Source organism: Hyaena hyaena, unplaced genomic scaffold (assembly GCF_003009895.1).
Source record: "Hyaena hyaena isolate Hyena2069 unplaced genomic scaffold, ASM300989v1 scaffold_710, whole genome shotgun sequence".
NCBI classification, from domain to species: Eukaryota; Metazoa; Chordata; class Mammalia; order Carnivora; family Hyaenidae; genus Hyaena; species Hyaena hyaena.
In genome coordinates, this window is record NW_024081345.1 from 679,273 (window position 1) to 704,489 (window position 25,217).

Consider the following 25,217-nt stretch of genomic DNA (forward strand, 5'->3'; position numbering starts at 1 on the left):
CCATTTTCACTACTGGAATCCCCTGAGTTACAAGGGGCCCCTTTGCCTAGATCTGCTGCTTTGTGCACATGTTAATTTTTCCTACAGTTTTACCTTGAGCCTGGACATTGCTTCTGAACACAGATCATGTTTCCATTTGCTGGAGCTTTCTCCATCTGAACCTGTCTTACCAGCAACTCACATCCAATTGTTACTCAGTAAGCAACTTTATTATCATCAATTCTGTTCTCACTTTTGGCTGTGTCGTTGTGCCTGGCCACCCGAGCCAGCATCTTTTGTTAGATCTGCCCTGCTAAATCTTCCTTTCCCTCTGCAATGTGTTTTACCCCCGATGCTTCTCCTCACCCACTAGTTCAGGGCCTTTGCAGCAGATTGAGGACTGAGCTTCCTCTTCCTGCCTCCTCTCGCTGCCTGTGTCCACCTCGATGAAATTGCTCTTCTTCGTTGAAGTTTTTTAAGCACATGAACATAATTAGGTCTTTCAAGGAAAACATTCACCGTTTGTCCTGACATACACGAGGGTAGTGGTTTCCGAGCATGGTCCCCAGAGCAGCAGCAGCTCCAGGAACTCGTTATAAATACAAAGTCTAAGGCACCAGCTCATGCCTGCTGATCAAGTAACTATGGTGGTGGAGCCTAGTAATCTGCGGTCTCATTCTCAAGGTGATTCTGATACGCTCTGCAGTTGAGAATTACAGCTCTATGAGTTCTGGAGCCTGACTGCACATTAGAATCACCTGTAGAGCTTTAAAAACTACCAGGTCCCGGACCAATTAAGTCAGAAACTCCATGTCTCCGACCTGGCATCAGTATATATCTTTTTAAAAGTTCCCCAGCGGATTTTGATACATAGTAAGTTTAGAGAACAACTCAGTCTGTAAAATCCACTTTTTTGGCAGAATCCAAAGCAGTATTTTTCAAACTCGAATGCACATTGGAATCACCTGGGAAGCGGTAAAAATGATCCTGCCCCCACCCCAATCCCCATTCTGATTTAATTGGACTGATGTCTGACTTGGTCATTGGCGGGTTTGTTTGTTAGTTTTAATGTCCCCTGGACTGTTTTAATGTCAATCCATGGTTAAAAATCACCATTCTAAAGTCAGAATTCTGAAACTTTAGCATGCCTGAGAATCACCTGGAGTACTTGTTAAAAATAGGGACCTCAGGGTTCTGGCCACGTGCAGAATCACCTGGAATACCAATTAATTAATACTACTATTAATAATTAATACTACTTGAAAGTATTAATCTTCATCCATTCTTTGTGCTCCCCAGCATTCACTGCCCTACTCTGCCCTAATTTCCTTCAACCTTCTTTCTGTGACATCAAACTACTTGGCATTCCTTAAACGTGCCTTGCTTAAGTCATTGGAAAAAAATGTAGTTTATTAAAGCCCATGAATGGTTTTTAATTAATTGATTGGTCATTTAGAAAGGAAGTAAACTGGACTGCTTTCTCAATCCATACACCAAATAAATCCCATATAGGTATAGGAAAAATATTAATTTTAAATAGAAACCATAAAGCACTAAAAGAAAGTATGGCTGCATTGAGGAATAATTTGGAAGTGGGGAAGGCTTTTGCAAATAAGGTACAAAATTTAGAAGTCATAAAAGAAGATGGTTGATGAATTTGATTAAAAAAAGATTTCTCCTTGGAAAAGTTACCATTACCAACATTAAAACACAAGAACTGGCACACCTGGGTGGCTCAGTCGGTTAAGTGTCTGACTCTTGATTTTGGCTCCGGCCATGATCTAATGGTTTTGGGTTCAAGGCCCGCATCAAGCTCTGTGCTGGCAGCGTGGAGCCTGCTTGGGATCCTCTCCCCTTCTCTGTCTCTCTCTGTTCTTCCCTGTGTGCATGCGTGCACACTCTCTTTATAAATAAATAACAAATGGGAGAAACATCTTCAGTGTATTGACACAATTGCCTCAATGTGTGTAAATACAATAAAACAAGACGAATCAATAAAAAATAAGACTAACATAACAGTTCAGAAGAATAAAGTATGAGCCGGTAGGTGGCGCCTGGGTGGCTTAGTCGGTTAAGCGTCCGACTTTCGCTTAGGTCATGATCTCGCGGTTCGTGGGTTCGAGCCCCGCGTCGGGCTCTTTGCTGACTGCCAGCTCAGAGCCTGGAGCCTGTTTCAGTCTGTGACTCCCTCTCTCTCTGACCCTCCCCTGCTTACGCTCTCTCTCTCTCTCTCTCCCCTAGAAATAAATAAAACATTAAAAAAAATTTTTTAAAAAGTATGAGCTGGTAGTTTGTACAGAACGAAACACAAATGGCTAGCTAACATAATAAAAAAGATGCTCCGGTTCACTCACAACCTAAAGAAATGCATATCAGTACTCTGATGCCACCAAAACCTTCAAAACAGTTCAGCATTGGCAGGAATGAGAGGCTGTGGTGCCCCGCATGCTCCTGGTGAGAGCGTACGTTAGTGCAGTGTCTCTGGAGAGCAATTTTGCTCTCAAACCAAAGTGGAAAATGGACATACGTTTGGAGCCAGTAGTTCTGCGTTTAGGAATTTAGCTCTTGCATGTAATCGCTTAAGTATTGTTGGTTCACAAACTGTAGGCCCTCCTGCGCAGAGGGGAAGGAGTAACTAAAGAAAGAGGCAAGCCACTCCAAGTGGGTAAGTGGCAGCTTTAAAAAGCCAGGGAACTTAACTTTGAAGCCTGTCTGGAGGCGCTTCAGCATGAGTAGTTCTGTGCGTCATGACCAAAATCTTACAGGCTTATCTAGAGGACTAATGGGTTCAGTCATGAGTCCAGTCATACCCAATGCCTTACTCTTGCTCAAGGCTGTGTCCTCAGAACAGCTTCTCCTGCGGGAACGGTCAGCAAAGTGTACATTCCAAGGATAGGGGAGTGGATAAGGAGCCTCCGATTACCTGGGTCCAGTGTCTAGGTCAAATGGCGGTCATATCCTCAGAATGACCTCTTCCAGAAAGTACTCACAAGATACTCACTGACTCATCAACCCTGATATCAGTCTAAATATCCATTAATAGGAAACTAGGTAAATTATGGTTCAGGGCATACTGGAATTTTATTTGATGATAAAGTTGATGACAGAGATTTAGGTGTGGTGATATAGAAATGTATAGATAGATTACTAAGGAAAAACACAAATTTAGAACTATACATATACCTGTATATGGCATGGTATTAGTGGGGGATATTTTTTATATTCATAATAGACACTTGCACATCTGTATGTGTTTCTGGATAGATCCATACCCTGTCAAAAGCGGTTGTAACTGAAGAGTAAAACTGGGGGGAATAATGAGTTCATGATATGTGTTTGAATGAATCCATGAATGAGAGTGAGAAGCTGCCACAGATTTTTAGTCTTTATCGTATATCTCCTTGAACTATTTTTTTTTACCCTGTGTATATAATTGCTTTTGTAATAAAACTAAACTATGTAAAAATACGCTATTCTTTATGGTACTCTGTCCCTTTGTTCAGTTTCCTCTGCTTTAAGTCTGTCTCCTTTCCTTTAAGTCTTTCATTGACCACTTGCTCTGGAGGTTCAGCTCAAAGGTCTCCTCTGTGTGGCCACTCATCCCTCTTCTGAATTCATGGCTTCCTCACTTTATACAACATGAGTGCAGTATTTTATTATGTTATGTTCTGTGTTTCTTCCCTGCCTGATGGGTAAGAGCACTGTGGTCAGGGATGGTCTGATTCATCTGACTTTTCTCCAAAAACGACCAAGAGTCTTATTCTGGAATATGTCCCAATTTTTTCTTTTCTTTTTTTTTTTTAATGTTTAATGTTTTATTCATTCTTTGAGAAAGAGAGAGATCAGATCATGCTAGCATAAATGGGGAGTAGGAGCGAGAGAGGGAGATACAGAATCTGAAGCAGGTTTCAGGCTCTGAGCTGTCAGCACAGAGCTCGATGTAGGGCTCGAACCCGGGAACCGTGAGCTCATGACCTGAGCCAAAGTCAGACACTTAACCTACTGAGGCACCCAGGTACTCCCACTCCCTGTTGTTTTTGTTTTTGTTTTTAGTTTATTTTGAGAGAGAGAAATGTGTGCACACAAAAAGGAGAGGGGCAGAAAAAGAGGGAGAGAGAGAATCCCAAGCAGGCTCCACGCTCAGTGCAGAATCTGACAGGCAACTCGATCCCACGACCATGAAATCATGACCTGGCCCAAAATCAAGTTGATTGCTTAACTGACCCACACAGGTGCCCCATGTCTCCATATGTTCCTATTGAGCTGCTAAGTACTTGTCTCCCTTACAGTCACACATGGTCTGACACTTGAAGGGATTGGCCATTTCCAACCTCTCGGGTATTCTCAGAACACAAAGCTCTAGTTTCAGCACAGTCTTCAGAATTGCCAGTCTTCCATTTTGTCCATCATCATTGCCAACATCTCTTGAAGGAAACCACTGGTATCAGTTACCTTATACTTAATGGGGATCCAGAATATAGTGGTCTTTTCCTCTCCTGAACTTTATGGAGATATTATTGATAGATTTGAGATGTATACCACAATAATTTGATACATGTATATATTATAAAATGTCTACCACAATAAGGTTAGTTAATACGTTCATCCTCTCACATAATTTTTTTTGATGTGTGGGGATAACATTTAAGATTTATTCTCTAAACTTTCAGGTATATAATATGTTAATTAGTCAATACACTGTACATTAAATCTTCCAAGCTTACTTATTCCTAGAAATTCATACCCTTTGAGCAACATCTGAGCATTTCCTCCAGCCCCCGGTAGCCACCATTGTACTCTCCACTTTTATGAGTTGAGGTTTCCTAGACTCTGCATATAAGTGAATAAATACAGTATTTGTCTTTCTCTGGTTTATTTCATTTATCATAATGCTATCAAGTTTAATTTTTGTAGTTGTAATAGGCAGGGTATCCTTTTTTATGATTGAATAATATTCCTATATATATAAACCACAGCTTCCTCATCCATCCTTGGACACTTAAGTTGTTACCATATGCTGACTGTTGTAAGTAATCTTACAATGAACATGGGGTGCACATATATTTTCGAAATAGTGATTTCCTTATCTTTGGATAAATACCCAGAAGTAGTCGTTTGATTACCTTTGGATGAATACCCAAAGGTGGAATTTTTAGTTAGTATGCTGTTCATATTTTTAATTTTTTGAGGAGCCTCCATGCTGTTTTCGGTGGTGGCTGTACCATTTTACATCCCCACCACCAATGCACAAAGGTCTCTTTTTCCCCCACATCGTTGCCAACCCTTGTCTCTTGTCTTTTAGTTGTCGCAAAACATGCGAAGTGATTTTGGTTTGTTTTTCCCTGATAATTAGTGATATTGAGCATTTTTTCATGTTACTGTTAGCCATCTATATGTCTTTTTTTGGGAAAAAGTTCGCTTAAGATATTTGCACATTTTTAAATTGAGTTGCTTGTGTTTTTGTTTTTTTTTTTATTGAGTTGTATCAGTTTCTTATATATGTCGGATGTTAATTCCTTATCAGTTAGATGGTCTGCAAATATTTTCTTCCATTTGGTAGGTTGCCTTTTCATTGTGCTGGCTGTTTCTTTTGCTATGTAGAAGTTTTTTACTTGGATGTAGTCCTTCTTGTTTCTTTTTGATTTTGTTGCTTGCACCTTTGGTGTCCTATTCCAAAAATTATTGCCTAGCTGATACCAAGAAGGGGCTATTCCATGTTTTCTTCTAACAGCCTCACATTTTTGTGGCATTGCATTTAGTTAGGTAAGTATTTGGCACATGATCTAATATACTAAAATCTGCACCTGTTATGTAGCTGATTTTTCCTTCACAGGGCCATAGATACCCTGTCGTGCTGTTGAAGAAGACTGATCACTGTTTTCCCTACCTCAGTACACTTGAACGTATCTGAAGGGTTCAACACATTGTAATGAGTAACTGTGGCTCCTTAAGATAGTGATTCTCTAAAGGTTGCTATTGGTGCATAGACAATCTCAGAGTTGTGTGTTGTCTGAAGCAGGCTCCCCTCACCCTACCCATCAGTAACTTAGGAGTGTGTGCTAAAAATATCATGGATGCATATATAGGACATAAATAGATTAAGGACCTAAATGGACACTTCTCTGTCATGGAGAAGCCCAAATCATGTTTTTTGTAAGGAGGAATGATAAGAATAAAGTTCTCTTATTTTTGCTTCTGATAATTACGTGTCGCATCAAGGCCCCTGTGCATTGGTTTCAAATGTCCTAGTAATTGTGAATGTTCCAGTATTACATGAACCGATTACTGGTGTTCTGCCTATGAAAAATGAAAGGAGATGGATGGTTTTAAGGCAAATTTCTCATTCATATACTGTCGGGTGATGATTGAAATGAAAACTGGTGTTCTAGCTTTGAACCATCAGAAGATTAAAGTTGATAGTGAATATGTAAACAAGATTATGGCTAATGAAGGGTTTTTTTCCTTACGTTTTACGGAGACTTTTAGTCTTAATCGAACACAGGAATGATACATAGCTAAGGTTGTCGGGGTTAGGGGTGTTACTCTTTGAGAAGAAGGGAGGAATTGTGGAAATAATTGAGTGTAGAGGAGAGTAGCAGTAGGATTTGAGTAGAGGAAGTATATGATTTCTTTGATAAACCTAAGAGGATACCTGTGGGCAGGTGGGATTTCCAGAGTGTGGACCTGATAGGATGTTCTTTGTTTGGTTTGATAGGGAAGGAATTGCAAATCTTTGTCCTGTTTTGATAGTACTTGGAGTGAGTCTGTAACAGGGACATTGAAGTAGTGTATCTGAAACAAGAAGGAGGGAGGTTGCTTTATAGAAAGAAATGGAGAAGTGGGGGAAAAATCCAAAGCTTCCTGGTTAAGAGCTCTAAAGGGCAAATGAAAGTTTTGGATCTGACTTAGAGTGTAGGAGCAAATTCTAAGCTCATGGTTCTCAATTCTGACAGCATTTTACCATCACTTCATTAAAAAAGGGGGTGCATTAGGACCTGGATATTAGCATTCAAATTTTTTTAATGTTTATTTTTGAAGGAGAGACAGAAAGAGAGCATAAGTAGGGGAAGGGCAAAGAGAGAAGGAGACACAATCCAAAATCCTGACATGGGGCTCAGGAACCATGAGATCATGACCTGAGCCGAAGTTGGACACTTAACTGAGCCATCCAGGCGCCCTGGGTATCTGCATTTTTAAAGCTTCCCAAGAGATTCTCTTATGCACCCCAGATTGAGAACTGTTTATTGATCTAAGGACATGAAAGAGGAGAGCGAAAGAAAATAAATTATCAGAGCCAGGGAATTTCCAACATTGCGATGGTTTATGGGAATGGAACGTCACAATTTTGAATTGTTAGATACTTGGCACATTGCATATTATTTTATAATGAAGCAATAGAATTGAATGTCTTTGATTCTTTTAAGTCTGAACCTGTTTCTGGAGTTAGAAACTGAAAATGATTAGATAATTGCTAAAAGAAAAAAATAAACATATTTTGCTTTTTTCAGATAGACTTCCTGAAGCACTTAGTATTTGTTAAATGGGGCCACCTTAAATTGAATATGTATTTTTTTAACTATGAAGAGCTGCAAGGAAAAGTTTATAATAGAGAATACGCTTAGATTATACTTAGCAAGTTACTGAGATGTGCACACCATGCCATTTACTACTTCCTCTTTGACTAGAAATTACTAAGCAGATGAAGCAAACAATCTGAGAGGAACCAATTTCCTGATAGCGCCCGCCCCTCTTTTCTAGGTAAAAAGGGAAATTCTTTATATCTAATCATGTTAAACACTTGAAATCCTTTCATGTAAAATAGAAAAAAATATATATATACACCTTAGGTTACATTCTTTAACTCCCTCTTTTGTCCTGATCAGATATGAATTAATTATCTAAGAAGAAGGAACGCATCAAGTTTCATAAAATTGCATGAGCCTTCAGAATATATGTTGCAGTGGCTGTGTTCTTAACTTCCCTTTCTTGACCTTGAAAATGCTACTCAGTAACTTTAAACAAAGGCTAAAAATCATCTCTATTGTGGGAAGATGAATTACTGTAGATGGGAGGAAAACATACAACTGAAGTATCAACTTTCTTCATCACTCTTGACATTCACCAGTCTTTACTCGGATCACCCTGAGATGTGACATCAATTCAGAGTAATAAAGAAGGGTCAATGAAAAGCTAAAACATTCTCAAGAACCCATTATAACACATCTCTAAGGGCTTCGTGTCAGTGCCGCAGCATTTCAAATACAGTACACGAATTCCAGAGAACAGCTTCATGAAATGGAGACAGTAAACACCTGCAAGAGTCTTATGACAAAGAAGTTTTACTTTTGCTCCCTACATGTTTCCCATACTGCAATCTCATCAGTCATTCCTTAGAAAAGCATTATGTGTACGTGGATCAAGTATCTGTTCTGACACAGTACATTCTCTGTAAGGTATCGTTATTGAGAGCTCACTTTTAGTAAGTAATTTTGATACCTTTAAGGGCTTTGGCTTAAGAAAATGTCTTTCTCAGATGAATTAGGATCCAGAATTGGTTTTGTAAGATGAATTTAGAGCTGGATGATATATAGAATTAACTGCCTCTATCAGAATTTTGGCTCTGTGGGTCTTCTTCACCACTTTATCTGTTGTAGCAGGTAGCACCAGCTCGGTGCATAAAAAGAATCTGATACATAATTACTGAGTTTTAAAAAATAGCGTGTTTCTAGTTTTCTATATTGTAAGGACTAGCTTAGGCACTGAGAATCCAAAATACACTTTCCTTGTACCTACATGTATACCTAGAGTTTATCTTCTACCGACATTTGGAATTAACAATTAGAGGAAGAGAGAAAGGGAATAGAGTACATGTAGTTAGATTTCATTTAGTTTCACCTGTGGTGAGAGGAGACAGAATTTTTGAAGTTCTCAGTACTCAGACTTCAGTGTGTAGCCTGTAGAAATTTTCTTCTCTATAAGCCCTTCACCAGAACTGTAGTTTGAGTGTCTGAAACAGATCATGACTCTTCAGTCTGCTAGGCACTAAGTAATGTGGACAAGAGGGGTGCCTGGGTGGCTCAGTAGGTTGAGTGACTTTTGCTTAGGTCATGATCTCACGGTTTTTGGGTTCAAGCCCCATGTCAGACTCTGGGCTGACGGCTCAGAGCCTGGAGCCTGCTTGGGAATCTGTGTCCCCCTCTCTCTACCCCTCCCCCACTTGCGCTCTATCTCCTGTGTCTCTCAAAAAAATGTTTAAAATTTTTTTTTAAATAAATGTGAACTGAAAAAATATTATTTGCTTTCAAATACAATAAAAAAACTATGACAGAATTTTTAATATTTAATCAATATAAATGTTACATGGGAACTGCATCTAAATACAAATTGCATAGAATATAGAAGATGAGTACATTTTGATAGATTTGAAATTATTTGAGGTGGTGTCTCTGTAAGTGAAAAAGCCTAAAGCCCACCTAGGCAGTCTGTCTTATATTACACTCCCAACTCTTTTCTCCCTTCGTTTTCCTTGTCTCGGTTAATGCCACCATCTACTCATTTGCTTAGTCTTGAAATCTAGGAGTCCTTTTTGTTTTTTTCCTTTCCCTCATCATCCCACTCAATCCAAATTTTCAGCAAATCCTATTCATTCTCCTGCTAGAACATATCTGAGGTCTGCATTTTCCCTGTCCAAACCACCATCGTATCTTACCATGTCTTTGATAGTAGCTTCCTAAACTGATCTCCCTGCTTCCACTTATGCCTGCTTAGAGCCATCTTTCACAGAACACTAGAGGTACCTTTCTAAAATGTAAATGAAATCCTATCATTCCCCTCTTCGTAGTGGAGGATAGATAAGTATTCTTGAATGATTTAGTTGATAGTGAGTAGTGGTACTGGCTACTGAAAGATCAAGAAGCAGGAAGGGACAGGGAAGAGCAAAATAAGTTCAGAGAGCCCAGATTTTATGAAACCTTTGGTGCATTGTCTATAATCCTTTATTTACTTGAAATCCCAGGCAGAGAAGTCTACTTCCATTCGTTGGCCTGCCTGTGGACACTTCACAGCCTACCCAGAGATAATGCCACTGACGGCCAATCAAGGTTTTTCTGTGTCCACTTAGATTCTAAACAGCTGCCCAGCTTTAATTAATATTCCACAATTATATCTGGAGAGGAGCCAGTTGCTGAGACAGCTGTCTAAGTGGAGGGAAGATTTTTTAACTTTTCTTGTGTTAGCTGGGTCCAGGAGGATGGAGTCAAAGTTCTCAGATGATTGGAGCTGTTTTTGCAAGTTGACTCAGCCTGAGGTTCCTGTGCCCATCTTATGTGCTGGCATCCATGGTGGAAGGGGATCCTAGGTTGGATTCTCTCTCATTTGCTCTTACGGTTTACTTTATTTTGTGGTTTTGTTTTAATTTTTTTGTTTGTTTGTTTATTTTTGAGACAGAGACAGAGCATCAGCAGGGGAGGGACAGTAGACACAGACACAGAATCTGAAGCAGGCTTCAGGTTCCCAGCTGTCAGCGCGGAGCCCGACATGAGGCTTGAATCCAGAGACCACGAGATCATGACCTAATCCAAAGTCAGCCACTTAACCGACTGGGCCCCCCAGGCGCCCCTGGTCTTAGGATTTAAAGCAATGGCAGTGTGTTGCTCAGAATCTCCCACAGAGCAATAGGAAACACAGTGCTAATTGTTAGAGTTATAAAACGCCACAAGTCATTTAAGCTGATCATCAAGTAATGACAACAAGGACTCAAAAGGGGGCTTACTCTTTGATCCACCAGGAGTTTCAAATGGCGGTTATCATTAATTCTTGGATTCCCTCAGTCCTGATAGAAAATGAAGGCAACCAGAAACTATCATTTTGTGAACAGACAGCTATTAAAAGCACATTAATAATCTGTAGTGGGTATAGCATATGCCTTTTAAAAAGATTTGCAGCTTGTTTCTCTGTGGTGAAGACACAGGACTTCTCCAACCTAATTACAAAGCAGTCAAACAATTTAATTAATCTGGAAATCACTTTCTTAACAATAACTGCCTCTCAAACGAGGCACCCTGTGCAGAGCCGTTAGGTAAAGCCCCAATTTGTTGTATTACTTGAATGTTGGCTATTCTAGCCCTCCCCCAACCCCACCCCTGGGGATCAGAGAGTTAATTACCTACCAAATGCCTGACCACTACTAAGGTTTACTTTACCAGGTCAAAAACATCAGCGGTGATAACAGCATTCTATATAAAGTGTCCTGGCGCTCAGACATCCAAGAGCCCGCAAATCCCTGGGAGCAGCAGGATTTGAGTTATAAGCAAGTGCTGCACATATGGGCAGAGAATTAACTGGCACCAGTTTTCGCTTGAGAGTCTCTCAGGTATTGCTTTGCAGATGGGGGGATGAATTCAGAGAGCAGTGCTGTGAGGAGTGAAGGTCATATGTAGGACTCTGGTTTCAATCCGTCTTGCTTTCTCATCCTGGGGATGCACTGTGCGCGTCCCCGGCAGTCTGGTCCTCATTTCTTCAGTTTATACGTATATAAGATGTGCTTTTTAATTTGCTCTGTTCTAAGTGGTATTCTGAGCAGTGGAAGGCTTTGGAGACTGAGTAGGTAACATGGAAATCAGTTTTTTTCAAGCTTGTTTATTTATTTCAAGAGAGAGAGTACATGCACGACTGAGGGAGGTGCAGAGAGAGAGAATCCCAAGCTGACAGCACAGAGCCCAACATGGGACTTGAACCCACGAACTCTGAGACCATGATCTGAGCCGAAATGAGGAGTCAGATGCTTAACTGACTGAGCCATCCAGGAGCCCCAGAAATCAATTTTTATTCAAATAAGAATACAGACTTCAAAGTTTAACTCCCACCTAGCTAATCTGTTAGTCTTGTTATTTCTCCCTAAGGAAAATTGAGGAATATTCTATAATAAGACAGAATAATCTACAGAATACTCATCCACCCTTTTCATCCTCTGTCAGGACCGTGCCACTGCTCTCCTGCGGTCATTGTCCCACAGTGGGCAGTCAGTCACTCATAGTCTCCCCACACTGGAAATGTTTGGTCACTTGTAGTCTCTAATATTTTCATTACTTCATTTCTAGTCTATCACCGATTATGCTTGGTTTGCTCACTGAAATATTCTTCCTATTGGCCTTTCACATCCTAATCTAAGCACCTAAGCTCCTCCTCTCTGGCCACTCCTCTGTCTGCCCAACACATTTATGCCAGGTTAAAATATCTAGCATTTCTCTCCTGCTTACAGACCTCTCTTAAGGCCCTCCTCTGGTTAATATCAATAAGCATAGTTCACAACTCCTTGGGGATCCCAGTCTCACTCCCCTACTGCCAGAAGTCTGTCTCTACTGCCTTGTCTTACTCCATTTGGGTTTCTCTCTCCTTCCTGAGGTTCTTCCATTTCTTCTCTTGAGCTTGCTGAACCATCCTCAAATTAAGCTGTAGTCTTTAATGAATTATCAGATATTCTAGTTCAGGCCACCATCATTTTCTCTAATATCCCATACATTTAAGAGCCTTTGTGATAATGTGTGGGCTGTGTGTCTGTGTGTACACATGTTGGCATTTAAACCTAGCTCTAGATCCACCATAAAACAGGAAGAAAGATCTGGTATTAACAAGATTTGCAGGTGGCTTTGTAGTCTTAAGTTATGGAATTTGCATTTGATTTTACAGCAGTGCAGGAGTAGATGAGAGGAAAATGAGGAACATTTTCAATTGGTGGGCTTAGAAAGGCAGCACAGGATGGAAAGGCAAAAATAACAAATGGTTAATGGTACGGGCGCCAGGGTGGCTCAGTTGGGTAAGCATTCAACTTCATCTCAGGTCATGATCTCGCTGTCTGTGGGTTTGAGCCTTGCTTCGGGATTTGCTGACAGCTCAGAGCCTGGAGCCTGCTTTGGATTCTGTGTCTCCGTCTCACTCTGCCCCTCCCCTGCTCATGCTTGGTCTCTTTCCATCGCAAAAATAAATAAACATTAAAAAAATAATTAAAAAATAGTTAATCGTAACCTTTATTTTTTTTTTAATTTTTTTTATTAAGAGCAGAGTTAAATTAACCTACCTCTCTATATCTCTGTCCCTACCCGTTCATCTTCAAAGTGGTGGGTTGCCATGTATTATAAGATGTTACATGGCTTCCTGAGGACCACTGTTAAAATCTCTAGAATTGAGAAGTGTTTTCAGTTAACTTCTTGTTTCTCCCTTCTTTAGATTCTTGAAAGTATTTAATAAGCTCTCTCTAGTTCTATTTGATCTCATTATAATCTCCAGATGTAGTGTTCATTTTACGAAGAAAATGGGGCTAAGAATTTGGTGCCAAGTTTTCGTATTTTTTCTCAATGAATTGGGTAGCAGAGATTGTTAAACCTCTCATACCGCGGCTTCCAACAATTAACTGTTTTGTTTTTCCTGATAATTTACTGGTAGCTTGTTCTATATGGGGTGTGAGCAAAGTGAACTTTTTTTTTCCCAAATAAAATCTACACTAAGATTTCTGGCATTATATTCGTTTCCCTTTAGGAAACAAAACTTTTAGCCATCTTGAATTTTTCAAGATCGTTTAAGGCTGTGAAGAGTGATAGATAAGCTAAGTTGGGAAGAGATGGGGCAGGGAGAATGAAGGCTGTTGGGAGAAGTTGACGGAACTTAATTTAGCTGTGTAGATAAATGTACAGAAAGAGTCCTGGCATACTGGATGGCAAAAGCAGAATCCATTTCTCCAGGGGCCCAAGGAACAACAGATGCAAAGACATGATAAATTTCATTGCAGCAGAGGGAAAAATGCTTCTAGATTCTCTGACCATAAAGAAATAGGCTTTTCAGCGCTTCCTAGTCAAATGGCTTTAATTGTGCTGCCTGTCATAAAGTTAATGGCATCTGTTGAAGACATCACTATAAAATTTGCAACCTTAAGTTAATTGAAAAATTTCAGTAGAGGTGTAACCAGTCCAGAAGTCCTCAAGGTAACACTAAATGTACCCTCTTTAATGGGTTAGTCTGTTCTTTCCGCACACAGGTTATAAATTGTTTACCACTAGGCACTGACTTGAACATACAATCTCGTATGCCTCACACCTAACAGCAGTTGTCACTTCCGTTATAAAATCAGTAATATAGGAACTGGCTGGCTGTTAAGGACTAAGCACATCATCCTGATTTATTTTCCATGTTTCAAGATCACACAAGCTTAGTGTGCAGCCTTCGCTCCCCTCCTTATTTAAATCCGCTATGTACAATTTCATCCGGTCCTCAGATAATTCTGCCAGTCTAATTAAACATGCAGAGGGAAGCCGGGTGGTCTGGAGTGTCCCGAACTGCCCCTCACCAGCTGCCTGCCAAGCTTTCTCAATGATCAGCAGCAGGTTGAGTGTTCTGATGGAGAAAGTAACAAGCCCCCAAGGAGCTGCTCTCCTTACAGTGAGCCGTCTGTGCTCCCCCCACCTCGGAAGGATTTGAGAACATCCCCTGTCAGCCTTTGTGTGGGAGTCCCTTTTAAAGCCTGGCTGGCCAGTCACAGCCCAGTTGCTTAGAAGCAGGAGGACTGTTGGAAAAAAATATATTGATAAGGGCTAATCCTGCTGGGCCGCTAGGGCCATGCTGAGATCGAGCTGGGTCATTTGGCAGGCGAGATTTCTACCACTGAACTACCCGTGCACCGAGCTGGGCCATTTGGGAAATAGTTCCAAACTGCTGGGATTTTCCCAGTATTTCATGACCAGTTCTGACATTTCTGCCTTTAAAATATGGACCCTGGAATACAAGGATTTATGTTTCAGAACTCAGACATGTACTCAGTTTCTGTTAATAAAAAAAGTACTAAGGCTGCTTTCTCTAAAGTACAGAGCCTCCCCCCCACACACACAAGTTGATGCATATACTTCCACATTCATCTCCTGTTTAAAACGTTAACATCTGCAAGACTAAGAGACAAGACGCTTGTATATACGTTTTTCTGCAGGACTGAAATATGGAGGTTATTAGTCTATGGAAGACTGCTGCTTGGTGATAGGTGAATGTACTTATTTATATACCTTGCATACTTGGAACGCTGTGCTGGGACTCAAGCCCATTTGCTCTCCCGCCCCTGCACACACCACACCACCACCCCCTCCCCTCCCCTCCCGCCCCCCCCCCCGCCCTGCTGCCAGAAAAACTAAAGCATTTTTAGAGATGGACATTTGACGAAAATGTACAGAAATGTGTTACTAAAAAGAAGATGATTCTGGATGTGAGATAAGGATCATGTTGTGATTTCCCCCCCCTCTTTCTCTTTCCAGGAAACAGCCCTCAAGATAGTCCAAGAAATTTCTCCCCCAGTGCCTCAGCCCATTTCTCATTTGCACGGAGGTAAGGACTTCCTTTGAGTTGAAGAGGTCAGTGTTGTGTAGAGGATCCTGTCTACCAAAGCCAGCACTTCCTCATTCCACTCTGCTCCATCCTGCACCCCTGCCTTCTCCCTGTGAGATCCTACCCGTCATCATATATGGCCTTCTCTGAAGCTCCTGCCCAAAGATAGCTTTAGACTATTGGACCACATGAGCCTCTCTTGGTCCTTCCCTACATGGTGGACTGCCAGTGAGGGCAAGAAACGACTGTTTCCATTTTTATCTCTCATCTAGTGCAATGCCTTGGGCATGCTTGATGTTCAACAGATTATTACTGAATTATCTGAGCTTACATTATAACGACTTGATCGAGCTACATGTCCTGGTGCAACTGTTTCTGTTATTGCTGAAATACTTTTTTTTTTTATGACCTTTCTTGGGGTTGCAGGGTATAAACTCTAAGATGCCTCTTTACTTGACAGCACAAAGCCACCAATCCTGGGCATATGACGTAATCTCAGACCTTTTGGTTCTGGATCTTCTACTGGAAAAACACACAGAAAGCAAAATGCCCCTTCGGCTATAAGGGCCCTTCAGGTCTGAATGTCCTGCATATTTGCTCGTTTTTCTCGGAGACCTAACTATACCATCAAGTAGATGACGTAGCACTTAATAAAGACACGTATGTAGGTTAAGGAAAAAAATGATTTGTTTTAACACATGTTACTAACCAGCAAAACCTGGAGAGTACTCACTGTCAGCACAAATGCACTTACATTATTAAATCCAGAGAAAAGGATCTGTTGGCAGTATTTTCACCATTCTCTATAACGAAGATTCCCTTGTAAATGTTACACATTTCTCACTATGTGGTATATGCCTGTGTGTGTAAAGTTCCAGTCCCCCACTGTGGGCAGGACACAAGAGTAACAAAACATGCTCTCTAAGCAACTTGAGACTCCCCCTTCCCAACCCTGACTCTTCACCGTGTTCCGGTTTTCTTCTTTAGCGGCTTGTTTTAAGCATTAAAAAGAAAATGTAAAAGTTAACAGGTCCTCCGAAGCCTGTGTTTGCCTAGTGAATTTTAATTCATGATAATGCTACTTCTCTAAGTGGAAAAAAAATTCTCTTAAGAATTAATAAACAAGAACCCACCATGGTCCTTAAAACACAATTCTTAAAAGAATGCATTTCAACCATGTTAAGTGAACTGCAAATCTCATTACAACGTGCATTTAAACATGCAGATATGGTCTCTTCATCCTGCCCTATTTATAAAAATGAAGAGAACCTGATAATTAAGTGGATGACTGGATGACAGATCGATTTGGGGTCTGTGCTATTTAACAAAACACACAAACCCTCAGGCATGCTATTTCTTGACCAACAACCCATACACCATGACAGAAGATTATCACAGGAGACCTCTAGTTCATTTCGCGTGAGTTTCTAGATGGGACTCCCTCCACACTCTTCAAAAAGTATTAATTTGGATTTGGACGTGAGTGATCATCTTTTTCAACATGTATTCAAGTAAACAGAACCCTGCATTTGCTATAAAAACTCCAGTTGGTGGTTTTTATTTAACCTCTGGTATCTCTGTCTCTTCCATTTTAAAGTTGACTTTTATTAAGGAAACATGAACGCACCACTGATAGGTCTCCATTTCCTTTCATTTGGAATGCATTTTTGAGGCTGTAAGAAGTAATACCATTTTTGAGAGTCTCCCATTTTATTGTTTTGTATATTTAGTTCACCAGAGAAGAGATTGCCCCGTTTTTAAAATTATTCTTGAGTGAAGGGATAAATATCAGCCTTATTAATGTTTTCTCATCTTATGTATATAATAATAATCCACCAGTAGGCATTCCCTGAAATGTAATAGTTTAATTTCAGGCTGGAAAATATGATGGCACTCACTTGCTTTCTACATTATCTAACACATTTATAAAAGGTAAAATTCTCATGCTGATTTTTTTTTTTTTTTTTAGCCACTGAGTTAAAAGGCTGAAAATGAACATTGTAGTATAGTAAATTTGTCTGGAGCAAGGAAATGTATTTTTACTTTGCTAATAACTGTGATACTGATTTACAATCCATCTGATTATGGAATTGACAGTTTTTTTCCTGGGTGAGAAGATGGAGGTGATAACATTGTTCTGCCTTTCCCAGAAGTCGTGGGACTTTACGCATTTTGAACTGCTTTTACTTAGGTTGGAAATATGGAGCCCTGAATACATACCTCGGGGTTTTGTAGTTGCCTCGTTGGTACTTAACCAGGGAAAATTTCAGGGTAAATTTCCCCAAGCAAATTACTAGAACAGACTCGCCTGCCGAGTTCAGGTCATAAGACGGTTGTTGGGTGCTGGCTCAGTTCAGCTTGTTCCAGGATCAGCCAGAACGTCAAGTGTGTCACTCCAGGTGACGTCTAACAATTAAATAAGTAAATCTTCCTCCTCTTCATACAATTAGAATAGACGGGTCGATCCTGGGATTTTTCATTCTTTCCTTATTGTACACTATATTAATTTTTTATATTTTTATGAGTCGTGTAGGAATGCTGGGTTTCTTTGCCAATCTTTTTGTTCCCATTCAATGTTTTTCGCTTCTTTTTCACTTAGTTTAACATTGAGCGATTTTCACCCACACATACACACACACAATCACTCTTCAAAAAAAGCCTTGTTGCTTTGGCAAGGATGTAGTCTGTCTCCCGACAACATTTTATTGGTAGCTACTGCAAAGAAAAGACAACACTGTTAGCAGGATCCAAATTGCACTTGTGTGATAGCTTTCTTGAAAAAAAGAGGGCATGCTCTCTCTTAAGTACTGTACGTAGCATATATAGTAACAGTTGATGTGCGGTTGTCATGGTAATGAAAACGCAGTGGTCTTTTGTGCTCCATTTGAGTAAATAGACACAGAGAACTTGGGGAACTTCATGAGACATAAATTATTTCTGGTCCGTGGCTGCACAGAGTAGTAAACCCAGTCTTGTTTAAACATCTTTTAGTTGTGTATTTTCCAGAGTAAGCAAAGGTAATTTATGTTTCAAAACTAATAAGAACATGTCTTTTCTTGGAAATGTTCATTCATGTGAAATATGCTCATTGATACCTGAGGGAAAGGAGAGTTAATGAATCACAAAACACAATCATGGTGGGGGAAATTGTGTCCCTCGCTCTTTCAGAGACTAGTTTCTGATAATTGCTATTAAATGGACTGAATAATTCTTTTAAAAATCATATCCTTTTTTACTTTTAAAAATTGGAGGTATTTAAAATATAAAGTACAGCATGGATTTTTAAGTCTTCAATAAGTAGCCAAATAAAATAGGACTCACCTGTGTCCATTTAATCGATAGATCTCTTGAGAAATATTTTGAAACAACGTATGACTTACTTGTTCCCGTTCCTTGTATCTGATATATTTACAAATACTTTTATTTTGCTTCCTTTTTTTTTTTTTTTTAAAAACATACTTGATTCATTTGTACACCAATCATGGTCACAGAAATGACAGGTAAATTTCATTAAAATTTTAACATTGTCATATTTCTGTGATTCGTCCACTTGAATTTCTCCATTTTGTCTTTGTGGACCATTTGCATTTATTGGAAGCAACATCCATGGTAGCCTGTGATTATATTTTCCCTTGAATGTAATTTAGTCTCAGATGTCAGTTTTTTTACATAAACATCTAACTGTGACATTTCTCAAATTCAAGTCTAGTGCTGTTGAATCCCCTTGACTTCAACTTACTGTGAATCGTGTCTGTGGTGAATTTGGTCTACTCTTACCTCCCATTTGGTAAATTGATATAGTCATGCATTACAGAGGCCGACATATGATACTCCATCTAAAGAATGTAATTTGGCTCTTTATAATGTGTGCTTTTCATGTTTTTCCCTTGGCAAATGCCCATGTGTTTGTTTTCACAATGGTATATGGTTTTGAAGTCACAGTGTTACTCAGAATAAATAATAAAGTAATGATTCCAGAAAGCAGAGATTTCAGAAAGTTTGCTTTCTGATGTTCCCTTGCAATAGTATTGTCTCATTAACTCATCTGACACCCTTGCAGTGACCCTCACTCATAACTAGAATCTACCCCAAAGGCTACCCTCTGACCATTTGGAGAGAAAAGTCACTCTCTTCAAGGACTCCTGACCATTTTGTCTCTATGACAGGGCCACAGTTCTACTCTGTGCATTAGGTTCTATCATTAGTGGAGAAGTTTCGTTCTGTCCCTGCTGTCACTGGCCAGAATGGGGCTGCATACTCGAAACCTGTGCACTGGGCTTTTGTTACAACACTTTATGAAGCCAGGTCATGCCAGAAGGCACCAACTCTTAAGAGAATCTGAATATAGGGTCAGTCCCTTTTTTAGTGTGAACGTTATTTGCTACTTAAGGCTTGAACCAGCCCAGAGCCCCACTAATCCCTTCCCTGGATGTGATGAATAGGACAGTTCCCTTAAAAATAAGTTGAGCTTCTTTAGGATGTAATGGAAGTCCTCACAGGCTCTTGTACTTTGCTGGAATTCAGGTACAAATTCCGAAGATCCATGGCCTCAGTTATCAGTTTCCAGCTACGAGCATTTTTCCTCCTCCCTTTCTGTTTTTATTCATTTGAATCTGCTGAGTCTAACCATTGTAATTATCCTGGTATTCATTTTGTCAAAGTGCGTTAGCAAGAGATCAATAATATGGATCAACCCATTCACTTTCTCCTTGTTGGGGTGTATTGATTCAGTTTAAATAAAAGTCAACCTGCTGTATAATGTTTGTTTACCCTGGCCCTTGCCGAACATTTCCTCATCCTCACTGACTGTATTTGTGTCATTTGTTTGACTGAAAATACTTGGTTTCCCTGCGGTTCCCGTGGAACGGTACTCCACTGTTGTCCAAAGCTAATCTCCCTTTCTCACTAGGACTGATGGACGCCGCTGGTCTTTGGCTTCTCTCCCTTCCTCTGGCTATGGGACAAACACACCCAGCTCCACAGTCTCTGTAAGTGCCTCACTTTTCTCGTCCTCCACGCAGCCACACGGCTCTGTTACTCTCTTACACGGGAGAGGTTTCCTGGAAGGAGGGAGAAGATAAATTCTGCATGTCTGCAGCTCTGAATGGGTTACTCCTCACATGATGAGCTGACAAATATAAAAAGGACATATACCCTTTGCTACAAGCTTTTAAACTATGGTGCATAAATTGAGTTAAGTCAGTCCCAGGATCACAAGTTTGGAGGAGATTGGGAGCTTTTGTTTTAATACCATTTGGTGTAGTTTGGGGGTGGAAATGCAATCTGGTTTTATTGCTTTGATTCCATGCCAGCGATGTCAGTACTGAAAATGCCATTAAACTTTGATGGCCTTTGTTTTTCCTTGTGTGCCTTAGATGCAGGGATGTTTTTGTTTGTTTATTTTTGTTGTTTAGTTTCTTTGTTTTTCTCCTTCAAGAGAAAAAAATGGAAAGCCTTAAATTTGTACCTTCTAGGTAAGATTCTTTTTAAGGGGAGATTAAAAGAATTTAGTAGTAAGTTAAGACAAGGAGTCAAAATGAAACCATGAGAATAGAATAGAGGAAGAAAGATACTCTTGCCCCAAACTGTAACATTTCAAGACCTTGCAATGAATGGAAACGATTCAGTAAGTTAGATAGATACTTTCTCAGTTTGAATTAGTGGTGTTGTGGGCTATTTAGAAGCTGGTGGTCATTTACAAAGGCCAGGTATGTTGTAGGTATTCATTGAATACCTAATGGTGGTCTGAGTGCCCTCGAACCAGCCGAAATATGGACTTGATAATTTTAGATTTCCTTCGGATACATTTCCATCTTCGTTTTGTCAAAATCCATGGTTTATTGTGTCCAGGTTTCATCTGTTATTTTGTTGTGGTGGTGGGCTGGCTTTTCACAGACCCCAGCACTGTGCTAAGCATATAGATTCAGCCACTTACTAGTACTTGCATTGAAAAGACACTACAGTTAAGCTTGTAAGCTAACTGGTATCACCACTGCCTTATATTATGTGTTTCCAGGGTTCCAGATGTAGTATAATGTGAGTTTTCAAGAGCTCCTTTAATAGTGCCTTGTTAGAATCTGTTGGATTATTTTTACCATCTCCTTGGTAATTTTTTGAGGAGAGGTAATTTATTTTCCTGTCCTCTATTCCTCTTTGCTGTGGTATGTGAGTTTATTGTCCATTTAGATAATTTTGGTGAAATGCCCTGACAGTCTTGAGTGTTTCAGTGACAAAGAATGCTTGCATCAAGAAAATAGGCTTTACATTTGTAAATGGCATCAGTGGATAAAACTGTCACTAAAAAACAGTAAAGTCACCCTTGGCTGCTGTGTCTGCAACCATCAATTTTTTTAAGGTTTATTTTATGTATCTTGAGAGAGAGAGAGAGAGAGCCCAAGAGCAGTGGAGGGGCAGAGAGAGAGAGAGGAAGAGAGAGAATCTCAAGCAGGCTCCATCCTGTCAGCACAGAGTCCAATGCGAGGCTCAATATGATGAACCATGAGATCATGACCTAAGCTGATGAAATTAAGTCAGATGCTCAACCAGCTGAGCTACTCAGGTGCTCCTGGTTATTGATTACTTTAGAGGTTAAAAACATGGATAACTCTAATGTGAAAATGAATGCTAAGACTGATGAACCAAAAAGGAAAAAAAAAAGGTAATTTTCTGAATTTTAAGTATTGTTCTTCTACAGACTTATGGGGAAGTCTCTTGTCTCCAAATTCTTCATTTCAGCTCTATGACCTTGCTTTGCCCTTCAGTCAAGTTTTATTGTGGTTTGGATACAGAAATTTGTTTCCTGCAAGAAAAATAGGGAAGGGTGCAAGATCTTTCATCTTTCCATCTCTCGTAAATCATACACCATTATAAAAAAGCAAATCTCTTTATAAAGGGGCGAGTTAACATAGAAATGGCCCTTGTTTGGTACAAATAATTTTTAAAAATCCACTTGTTTTATAAACACTTACTATGTTCTGGGCACTATTCTAACTACTTGGAATGCATTATAATCCTTGTTTAGTCCCAGCAACAGACCCTGTCATTTAGTTGCTATTGTTCTGTTCATTTTATGGGTCAGAAACGTAAGGCACAAAGAATGAATTGGGGGCTTTTCCCAACCTCCTTGTTTATTAGTAAGAGTACACAGTCTAGACTCCGGTTTCATGGCTCTTTTGAAGGAATTTACATGGTATTTCTTAAAATAAACCTTTTGATTAATGAACATGACCTGGCCATCTGTCACAAAGGAGTTATCACCATCTTTGACTTCCATATATACTCCAAAGAAGAAGACACCTGAGATAGTTGGTTCTCTCTCTCTCACTCTCTCTCACTCTCTCTCTCTCTTTTTCACACACACACGCACGCACGCACGTACACTTTCTGTTTCTGACCGATAGCTTCCAATCAGAAGTAAGACAGCTTTGCTTTTACATATGTATTAAAGAAGGTACATAGAATTGTTAACCTCAAATTTCCACATTTTCCTTCAAGATAAAATTTTAGCTTTCACAATTATTTTTGCCCAGAAACATAAGGAACTGTTAAATCTGTGATGTGTAGGTTTTGCACACTTACAGAAGTTCAGTTGTCTCTTCTTCTTATTGTTGATGAAAATAATGAGTGAAGATTTGAAAAGCTCCTTCTTATTGCCCTCATTTGTGGGGATTCTTGTCTTTTAAATTTGGGGACAAAAATTGTGCAAAACTGCTTAGTAGTTATATTTTGTTTTTGTTTTTTTAATATGTATTTTACTTTATTTTTAAGTAATCTGTGTACCCATTGTGAGGCTGGAACTCACAGCCCTGGGATAAAGAGTTACATACTCTACTGTATGTAACTCTTGATTAAAGGTACTATCAAGAAGGTGCCCCTCTTCTCTTGTAAATCTGATCTGAGTCTCTCTCAGATTTTCACTTTCTGGGTTAACTGTAAGTCATTTAGCTAATCAGAAATGCATTTTAGTGGGGCACATGGGTGGCTCATTCGGTTGAGCGTCCGACTTCGACTCAGGTCATGATCTCACGGTTCGTGGGTTCTAGTCCCACATCGGACTCTGTGCTGACAGCTCGCTCAGAGCCTGGAGCCTGTTTCAGATTCTGTGTCTCCCTTTCTCTCTGACCCTCCTCTGCTCATGCTGTCTCTCTCTCAGAAATAAATAAAACATTAACAAAAAAATTTAAAAAAAAAAGAAATGCATTTTAGCTATTGTTTTGAATAAAAAGATAGGAGACAAATTTACAAACACTTGGAATACATAGCTTCAGTTTGACAGATAATGGTGGTGTTAACTGAATTCCAGAACTACTTACTCTGAAATGTAAACATCAAATCTTTATCCTCTGGGCATTATGATAACTGTAAAATTGGCTACTGTTAAAAATGCTGTATTCTGAAATTGAAAAGATTTGGTCATAGGAAGTTAATCAGCCCTTCCAGAAAATATTTAGTATTGCAAGTTCTTTTAACTTCAAATTTTGCCATTAAAATTAATTTGTGGAACTTTTCCAAGATAATATTCAGATCATAATTTTTAATTTTAAAATAAGTACTATGGAACCGCAGCAGTAGGAAGACATTTCCCCGTATATTTAACAGATAAATTATTTTTGCGGAAGGGAAAGAATGGAAATAAGAATATAAATACCTCTAAATGTATGAGGTATGACTGTAAAATGATAGTACCTTTAATCAATAACAAGTTAAAAATGATGCATGCTTCTGAATACTGTCCTTTGCAAAAATGGTTGTCTGGGGAGACGAAAAGATAGCACTATTCAGACCATTATGGAGGAAGTCTTCTGCAGCTCTTCAATGTAACTCTTTACTCTTTGAAAGTAGATTTGAACTAGGGCACTATTAAAAGTCAGACGCAAACTAGTTGGGGGATGAGTCCCACTGATAGCACATTTAGAGAATACGCTAAAAATATAAAGTAATGAGATATACTTTATTGAGAAACCCCCAAGCGAATTCTTGAAGCTCTCAGCAAAGCGGTGCCCCAGGTTGTTTAGATCACTGGAGGTGTCTTCTCAATAAAGTGAGCAGTCTTGAGTCCGGTGCCTGCGTCTCTGCTGTCCTGCAGCTCTCACGGACTGAAAGTTCTCCACTGACTGAGTCCCTGAGCTCTGCTGAAACCTAACTTCAGCCTTCTCTGTTGTCCAGTATCAATTCCCCTTCTGGGCTCTGTTAGGTACCTTTGGAACCCCTGGGGCCATTTTGCTGGCGTACACTTGTCCCCACAGCTGTAAATCCATCCCGTGTCACTTGGATTTGGTGTTATCCTCATCCCATTTGTACATTGCTGTTCCAACTGAGATGAAAGAGGCTTTCTTCCCAGAGGCGTTCCTTGCCTCCTTGCTCCTTCAGTAGTGTCAAGGTTATAACACTTTGTCACGCCACTGTTATCATTCACTTTGCCGTATTCGGTAAACCCGGGGCCCACAGCTTACAGAGTTCACTTCCCTGCTGGGTATGTGGTATAACCACAAAATTTTCCTCCTCAGAGTCAGCACTTGTTAACAGTTTGTTACATTTGCTATGGCTATTTTTAAAATAAATTGTTGTTTTGTTTAATAAATGTTAAAAACATACAAGAAAAGCCTTTCCTATCCGATTCCTTTCTCCTCCTTACCTCCACAGAGAGAACTGACCCTCCTGAATGTACTTTGTGTGGTTTGCATGCAAGTACAGGTCCTGGATACTTTAGTTGAAACTCTAGAGCCCAGTGTGTTTTGGAATTAATTTTCATGTTTTAGAAAGGCAACCTGACCCCTGTATTGTACACAACAGCCCCACAGCAACTGGGCCGGCAGCACATAATCAAATCTGTTAATATTTCTGCCTGAATCAACAGTCACACTTAGTGGCTTTAAATA

The 25,217-nt window shown here is 39.8% G+C and overlaps 1 protein-coding gene across 1 annotated transcript in view; it reads left to right on the forward strand.

Moving 5' to 3' along the window:
• The window catches only part of LOC120220600 (microtubule-associated serine/threonine-protein kinase 4-like), a 168,347-nt gene that overhangs the window by 73,478 nt on the left and 69,652 nt on the right, over positions 1-25,217 (forward strand). Inside the window, exons 4-5 of the mRNA XM_039217708.1 lie at positions 15,270-15,339; positions 20,249-20,327. Of these exons, the coding sequence (XP_039073639.1) occupies positions 15,270-15,339; positions 20,249-20,327 (149 nt within the window). The remainder of the gene's footprint in view (positions 1-15,269; positions 15,340-20,248; positions 20,328-25,217) is intronic.